This window comes from Branchiostoma belcheri, unplaced genomic scaffold, assembly GCF_001625305.1.
Source record: "Branchiostoma belcheri isolate BF01 breed outbred unplaced genomic scaffold, Haploidv18h27 scaffold196, whole genome shotgun sequence".
NCBI classification, from domain to species: Eukaryota; Metazoa; Chordata; class Leptocardii; order Amphioxiformes; family Branchiostomatidae; genus Branchiostoma; species Branchiostoma belcheri.
Genome location: NW_017803446.1, coordinates 375,150 through 383,543, shown reverse-complemented (window position 1 = coordinate 383,543; position 8,394 = coordinate 375,150). Strand labels below are relative to the sequence as shown.

At 40.4% G+C, this 8,394-nt stretch overlaps 1 protein-coding gene across 1 annotated transcript in view; it reads right to left on the bottom strand.

Moving 5' to 3' along the window:
* LOC109468234 (DNA topoisomerase 3-beta-1-like) overlaps positions 1-8,394 on the bottom strand; it is a 22,780-nt gene that overhangs the window by 1,276 nt on the left and 13,110 nt on the right. Inside the window, 6 exon segments of the mRNA XM_019766486.1 lie at positions 723-831; positions 1,830-2,029; positions 2,870-3,050; positions 4,990-5,207; positions 6,742-6,845; positions 8,112-8,217. Of these exon segments, the coding sequence (XP_019622045.1) occupies positions 723-831; positions 1,830-2,029; positions 2,870-3,050; positions 4,990-5,207; positions 6,742-6,845; positions 8,112-8,217 (918 nt within the window).

Genomic DNA, 8,394 nt, shown 5'->3' with positions numbered 1-8,394 from the left:
AAAAAAATTTAAACTGCAGTACCAAGGTCAATCACCAGGTGCTCAAAGTCAACCTACACAATCTCCAAGGCCCCATCCATCAATCTGCCAAATATCATACAGTTCCTTCTCACCGATCTTCAGATATCAGACCAAACATGAAACGGAGTAAAAACAATACCCCCCATTTACATGGAGGGTAAAAATCTTAGGAAAAATTTTAAAATATCCTAAGGACCACCGACAACCGCTCACAACACCGTACTTTCCTTTTTAAAATGCGGGAAATTGCGTATTTGAAGGCTTGATATGGTTCTCCCCTCCCCAAATCTGATGATGAACCTGGGCTGCTGTAAAAAAATTTCAAGCCGGCTATAGCCCTGACGTTAAGGTAATTAAAAGCAGCCATGGTCAATTAAAGTAAAGCATAATGCCTTTTTAAAATTACTTCAAGTAGCTAAGACATTTACTAGTAAGTTATAGTAGTAACGTACAATGTATGGCTTATTTTTTTGTTTTACCGTTTTATAACCAAGCACACCAGGTCATCCCTGTTTTGGGTTCTTTTACATGTTTGTGCACTTAAGGATTTTACTTCTTGCATGATCATAGTCGAATTATTAAGTCCAATGGTCACACAAATGCAATGTTGGTTGCTTAACAGTCACTTATTTATATAATTTATTATTAATCAATTAATTTTTCAGTCAATTTTAATGACTATATTCAGTATATTGTATTACCTTATTGAAGTCCACATCAATGATAGAAGCTCCACACTCTTCACAGTCTTCTGAGGCCGACACACTCACTTTGTGAGCATTCTCAAACACATTGATTACAACATTACACCTGAAATTTAAAATACACCACATAAATGTACAAGGTATATTTAAGCCAAGGTACTGGAAACTAACGAAATTATAATTTATTAAGTACCCAAAAGCTGTATAGTGAATTGCTCTCACATTTACAATTAACAAATTATACTGAGTAGACATACATGTACATGTATACAATGTATCGGTTACCCTGATCAATCAAATCTAAACTTGACTTAAGCCTCTCTTTTCAGTCCCTTCCACACATACTAGTAGCCAAATATGGCCCTCTAACAGGACAGCTGAATCTTAAGGCATGCACAACTACATATATTAATTATTATTATTCCAAAAATGGCCCCAGTTTACATGCATAGCATAATCATAATATTATGATGAACAGGGGCTTTAGCACCTGGTTTTCTTTTAGAAAGCCATTCACAATGCTTGAAGCTACACCTACAGGATCATATGATGAAATATAAAGTCAAACACAATAAGAGGTCAACCCCCTTTGTTACAATAATATTATACATTCAGATGAAAGAAAAAATATTTCAGTTCTAAATCACGGGATAGGGGGCTCAAATAGCCTAGCGATAACTACATTTTGTTTTTTAAATGATGTACAATGTACCACATTTGTGGAAGGATTCATATAACAGGTGACTATTCAAGATGTCTTCAAGATGTCAAACCTGAGACCGGACTGTAAGGTTTGAACCACTCACACCGGGAAGGTTCTCTACTCTTTTCGAATGTGGTGGGTTCTTTAATGTGCGTGGGGTGTGGCTCTCCCCAAACACGGGTCCTCCATTTAAAGTCCTATCCGAGGGACGTCCCTAACCAAAGCTAGGTACTCATTTACACCTGAGTGAAGTGAGGAAAGTAGTGTTATGTGCCTTTCCCCAAGGGCACAAGATCGGTGATACCGGGCAGGATTCAAACCCGGGACCTCTTAGGCTAAATGGGCCGAACACGCTACAGCTACGCCACCCGCAATTTTGTATGATGATGAACAGGACTTACTTGTTGCAGGCCATTTTCCACTTTGGTGCGGATGTCTGGTCCATAACGAGCACTCCGTCCTCACACTCCACACACTGGGCCACTCCGTTGTTGATGAGAGACTGGGTACAGGTGGGGTGGGTACACTGGTTACACCCCATCGCCTTCTTCATGTCCGGGAAGGGGGGGTGGTTGAAGCAGTAGGGGCACAGGGGGTAGGTCTGAAATAGAGGGGGTATACTAACAGATTGTACATGATATTTTTTTCTAATTTTTTTTTTTATGATGATTGACCACAATAATTTTGTGAAAGGATAACAGGTGACTGTCACCTTTTCAAAGATGTCAACCCTGAGACCAGACTGTAAGGTTTTGAACCACTCACACCGGGAAGGTCCCCTACTCTTTTCGATAAGTGCGGTGGGTTCTTTAATATACATGGGGTGTGGCTCTCCCCAAACACGGGACCTCCATTAAACGTCCTATCCGAGAGACGTCACTAGCCAAAGCTAGGTACTCCTCTCCACCTGAGTGAGGTGAGGGAAGTCGTGTTAAGTGCCTTTCCCAAGGGCACAAGATTGGTGGCATTGGGCAGGATTTGAACATTTGACCATTTGAGTCTGGGCCGAAGACACTACCGCTAGGCCACATGACCCCACATGATAGCCTGGTATCCTATGGGACAGAACTCTCTCTACTTCCCTTCCCACATTTTTTACACACATGGTTATAACTTGTTTATTTCTTGAGCAGATCTAGAATTCGTGTAAATCGCATTTGAAAGTTGTAAGAAAGTCATCTGTGGATATCTATGATAACACACCACAATATTCTAATTACACAAAACCCTACATGCGTTTCACGTGAGAAATAAATGCACATACGAGACAATCATAAATTTGGTATGACTTACCAAAGAGAAATTTTATTTTGAAGAAATAATCAAAAAAGGTATTTTGTTTAAATGTGATGACCGAGTAACGTATTTCATTTTTACTTCAAGTTTCAAAGTTGAACTTTGAACTTTGTCCCCATCACACCCCTACCCTTTGACCTCTCACCTTGCCCTTTGACCCTGTGGAGAACAGGACCAGTTCAAACTCGTCCAGGGGACATTTGATCTCCTTGTACAGCTTGACGGTGCCGCCCTGCGGGAGGTTGTAGGTCTCGTCACAGGTGGCACAGTGCAGGCGGCTGGGCTTGGCCTGGACGTACTTCATAAACCGGCGACACTTCCCGCATCTGTGGTAAAAGGTAGCATTAATGTTTGCTGGTGTGTCTGTATCTTTATGTCCTACCTGGGCCGCGATTACGTTCGATACGTGTGTTCCGGCCCGTGTGATAACTAGCGGTACGGCCCGGGGGTTCTTAACGCTTATGGCCCGGGGCTCCCAAATGTTCCATTATTTATAGAACGATTCGAACGTGTTTCGCCCTGACCGCTTGCACCCCTTTCGAAAATTTGAACACGAAATTCGGACGTAGGAATTGATGTTGTTGCATTTTTTGGGACACCAAATTTTTGCCCATTTTGCATTAAAAGGCACGTTTTTCTTGGGTCGGGCTGGTACCTCGGGCCATACGGAATACACCGTGTTGTATTTTACATGTATATGTATCAGTATAACTGGTATAACCACTCTTCGGCATAACACACCAGCTTTGAAGGCACGTGGTATGGCAGCAGCTAGCTATACTACACCGAACGACCTGTTTCACTCAATCCCAATCATTAAATTGCAGGAGCTGTTTAAAGCTTTCTAGTCATGATACCCCAACTGTGCTTAGTGGCAACGAGTTCCACTCTACAATATAGTTCTTGTAAAATATACAAGTTTGTACAAAGAGTAGTTTGACAGCAATTATGTGGGCATGTGGTAAAAAGATAAACAGGCAGAATGACAGGTTGAAATGTAGAAGGGATGGATCGACAATGTAAGAGAGAATTTCTACTTGCTACATTACGTGTATCCACAGGACAGAGGCACAAGCCTCAGCATACACGTGCATGCAAGCACGAAACAGAGAACAACGTATGGTAAAATAAGCACATCGGCAGAACATACGGTACCTGCACAAGGCCAGGATTTTTTATGGTTTTAACAGGGATATGTACGGTTTTCATACTATTGTGTTTGGTCATCAAGGTTGTGTTTGGTCATCAAAATTTTGGCACACGTCACGGCTTTTGGATCTGGAAAGTCCCCCCAAATTTCCTGTCTACTCTGCAATTATAGTGCGCCTGTGAGTCAGAACGTAAGCAAAATAAAGTTGACTTCAAGTTGAAGTCATACATAACTTGTAGAATGACAGGTTGAGACAGTTCATCCTCTTTTCGACATAACTAAAACAAAAACTATATGAAAATCTACCCACAGTGAGCGAAACAATAAGAAAAACGAAGGTTGAAGTTCATCGGACATTGCTACAGATCTAGAAGTGAAGATGAAATCATACACCAGTTATTACTGTGGGAGCCCACACATGGAAAAAGAAGTCGAGGTCGTCCAGCCAGAAACTACATGTATATTAACCAATTAATGGACGACACCCAGCTCGACAGGAAAAACCTGATGGTAGAAATGAATGATAGGAAGAGATGGAGAGCAGTCATTGGCACCGAGGGAAGCTCGACCCTGTAAGTGAGTGAGAAAACAAAAAGAAGAGTTAATTTTGAGGCCTGGAGTGAGCGTGAGTGTACTACAGGGCAGACAGTATACTATTAGATTTTGCCATAGGGACACATGCTTAAATACACTATTTGAAGTCCTCATGAAAGTACTTGCCCATACTTCAATCTCAGACATTTTTCTGCACCAGGTAGCCACAAGGGTCTGATTCCTAAATTTGCAAAATATAGAAAGGAAACAGGGGGTCGACCAGGTCAAATTCCCGCCACAGCTGATGATAGAACAAAACTTCAGCTTTGACCTGATTTTCCATGGTATCCATCCGCCTGGCCAGACAAGACCTAACCACTCACATCTCTCATTAAGCCCACTAAACTGGTGAAATAAACAAAACTTGATCAAAGTAAGAAAGTTTAGACCCCAAAAATGGACCAAAACTTTCAAGAGAAAAAAAGGGTTTTCAAAGGTATTAACAGAGTAGGCACTACAATCGTGTTCCCATTTTGAGGCCTCTACTGCGCAACGCAAAATTTAATGTGGCCTACATGTACCTTGACAGAGGCTTTCCGCTGGCCGCCAGGGGAGAAAAAGACACCTCAAACAGCTGGTCCATGTCAGAGATGGAGTCCACGAAGTAGTGGAACTTGAGGCGGAAGATGTCCAGAGCGTGCTGCAGCACGGCGTGGAAGTTAGCCTTCCCCTGCGCAATCAGGTTCAACTGGGTCTCCACAGCTGACCGCATGTGGGGCAGCACAAGCTCAGGGTCAATCTGGAGAAATACATTAAATCTATTTATTTAAATTGCCAACACTGCAATACAGTGGAAGTCCTGGCAGCATCAGAGCTGATGTCGGGCCCCACATTATGAAATACATACATCATACATAAACATACACACATCATAACATAATAAAGTCACAAATCACAGAAATCTCTTATACTTACCATCCATGACCTAGGCTAATGACAGTATAAAAAATATAACTCAGTATGGTTGGAAGCCAGAGTTCATTCAAATATATAATATTTCAATATTTACAGTGTTGTACGAATACATGATAGAAGAAGAACTTTATTGCATGACAATTGCACATGGTACAATGCATGGCAACAACTTATGAACATAGTACCAAAAAAGTATAGAATACGACCTAAGGCCACACCAATTTAATTTGTTGGTTCTCAGGTTTTTCAGAAAAAATATGAAGCCACAGGAGAAAAAAAAAAGATAAAAACAGGTACACATGTACTAAGGCCACACCAATTTAATTTCTTGGTTAACGGATTCGCCTCTTCATTTTTTCCTGATTTGCAAATAAAAATAAAAATTCAGAATCAACTGCAAAATGCTCATATTTTGCCCTGAACAGTTGAAAACAGTCCTTTTCTTACTACTTGTTATGGTCATTCCATCTTTCAATGCAGTGCTACCATTAAAAGTTAAAAATTCATTGTTTAAATTTTGAACCAGCCTGGTGTGTTGACTTCATGGCTCCTATCATACCATTTTGGGCCATAATAGGATGCCTAGGCCTGTTTTTATTTTTATTTTTTTTTCGCCCGCCCGCTCCATTATTTTTCTGGAAAAATCCGTTAACCAAGAAAATAAATTGGTGTGGCCTAATAGCCTAATAAAAACAGGTCATCCTATTATAGCCCCAATTGCTAAATGCTTCGATAGGACTAGGAGCTATGAAGTCAACACAAAAGGCTGGGTTCAAATTTAAACAAAATGAATTTTGAACTTTTAATCAAACCACTGCATTTATTGATAGATGGAAAAACTGTAACAAGTACATTTGTAGGAAGAAAAGGACTTTCCTCAACAGTTGAGGGCTAAATATGAGCATTTTTGAGTTGATTCAGAACCAGAATTTTTTTTTGCAAATCAGGAAAAAATGAAGAGGCGAATCCGAGAACCAACAAATTAAATTGGTGTGGCCTAAAGACACTCTTTTTACACAGCCAAGTCATATCACGCACACATGACATATCACGCATTTTTGTAAATATTTTAAATATTGTATATTTGGGAATGCATTCTGTAGCAGCGACACCTGTGCTGTAGTGCCTGAAAAAAAAGAAAAATAGATAATCCCTACCTACCAACCCTAATTTTGTCAGGACTGAAACAGGAAAGACAACATTTCTTTTTCCTATGCCTTACGAATAAAATTAAAACATAACAATACAATACAATACAAGACATTAGTTATGTAGTTTGTTGAAGTAGACCATGTGAACTAAAGAAGGTAAACATTTTACTTAGTTTGCAAATGTGACCTTTGTAGTAAGACCCTCACCTTCTGATACCCGTGTACCAACACGATGCCCAGTGGGGTTGGGATCAGTTTCCTTCCCCCTCCAACTGTCACGTAGTTTCTCTGGCAGATGTTGTTGATGTGCACTGGAAAATGATGTAGACAAATTCAGACTGATCAAATTTCAATGGACAGATGCTTCACCTTGGGTTGATTGTCTACCTTTTGGAGGTGAATATTCATTTAACTTTAAAAGGTAAAGGTAGTCTCACAGTCTTTTTGAGGCCATAGGGACAGTCTGGGTTGTTAATCCACTGTGTCTACACAGGGCCTGAAATTCACTTTGACTAATGTGTAATGTATTGTGCTCTGGTAAACCAAATTGCGCCGGTGGCGCAGGGGTTAAAGCGTTGGACTCAGATCCAAGAGGTCCTGGGTTTGATACTTACCATGCCCTGACACTGTGGCCTTGGGAAAGGCACTTTACATGACTTCCCTGACAGTGGAGTGATGCCCACTGAGCCTCTTTGGCTATTCTGTCAAAATGCGTGCCAATTAAAAATGCGTCAATGTGCCAACATCTGCACATTTGCCACCAAGAGCCATACCGACTTAATTTTATGGATGACATCCACATGCACATTGATTTTTGCCTACAAAAAAAAAAAAGGTCACGTCCTCTGAGGCTCTGGCCTGGCTCTAGGCCTGGGTAGTCCATGGTAGTTAGTGACGATACCAAGCCGGTGGTAACTCTGGAGGACGGCACCCAGGCTACCGAAGCTCCATTACGTACAGTGCCGATTCATAAATTACACAAAAAGCCAGCATGTGCCGGCTTGCCGTATACGTCGCTATGTACTGCCGCAAATTCACAATACCTGCTTTATATTCCTGTGGTTTTGTAACATTTTATTTTCGGTCGGAATTTTTTGTTATTCGCCCGCGCACACTAGTTTGGGGGTCTTCAGGGGATGTCATCCATAAAATTAAGTTGGTGTGGTCTATGTTCTAATTGATGCTTGTTAGACAAGACTTGCTCAACAAGTTATTATTTATGTCAGTTCAAATATTTGTTTACTGTTTTGGTACTTCAATTTTGTATTGATTGTAAAGTACATCAATTATTACTTTAATTTATTTCATACATATTTGACCTCTGATCTCCAATTCATTTTTTTTTCTCTATGATTGATTCTGTTTCAAGTTTGTGATAATTTCAGTATGATTTGTAAGTTTTATTTATTATTATTGCTAAAGGAATTATTATCATCATCATCATCATCATCATTATTATCATTATTATTGTAATTTCATTTTATGTTGCTGGACTCCAGGAAGAATAGTATGGAGTTAACTTCCATACTAATGGAGATCTTAATAAATAAAGAAACAAACACAGTCCTGAGCCTCACCAGGTATGCTGGCGTCTGTACCGATGCCGTGTTTCTCCATCAGACTGATCAGTTCTGCCTCTGTCAGGTAGTCAGGAGGGCTGGTCTGTTTCTCAGCAAGCTTCACCTGGGAAGGAGAAATTATATAGCATATACATGTAGTGGGGTACGTCGATGAAGGTTAGACATCCAGGTAATACGATAGCCAAAAAAAAACAGTTACTCAAGCAACTGGATATGATTTTGAAAACGTCAGATGTTTCAGCTAGTATCCACTAGCTTTCGTCAGTGACTGAGAGACCAG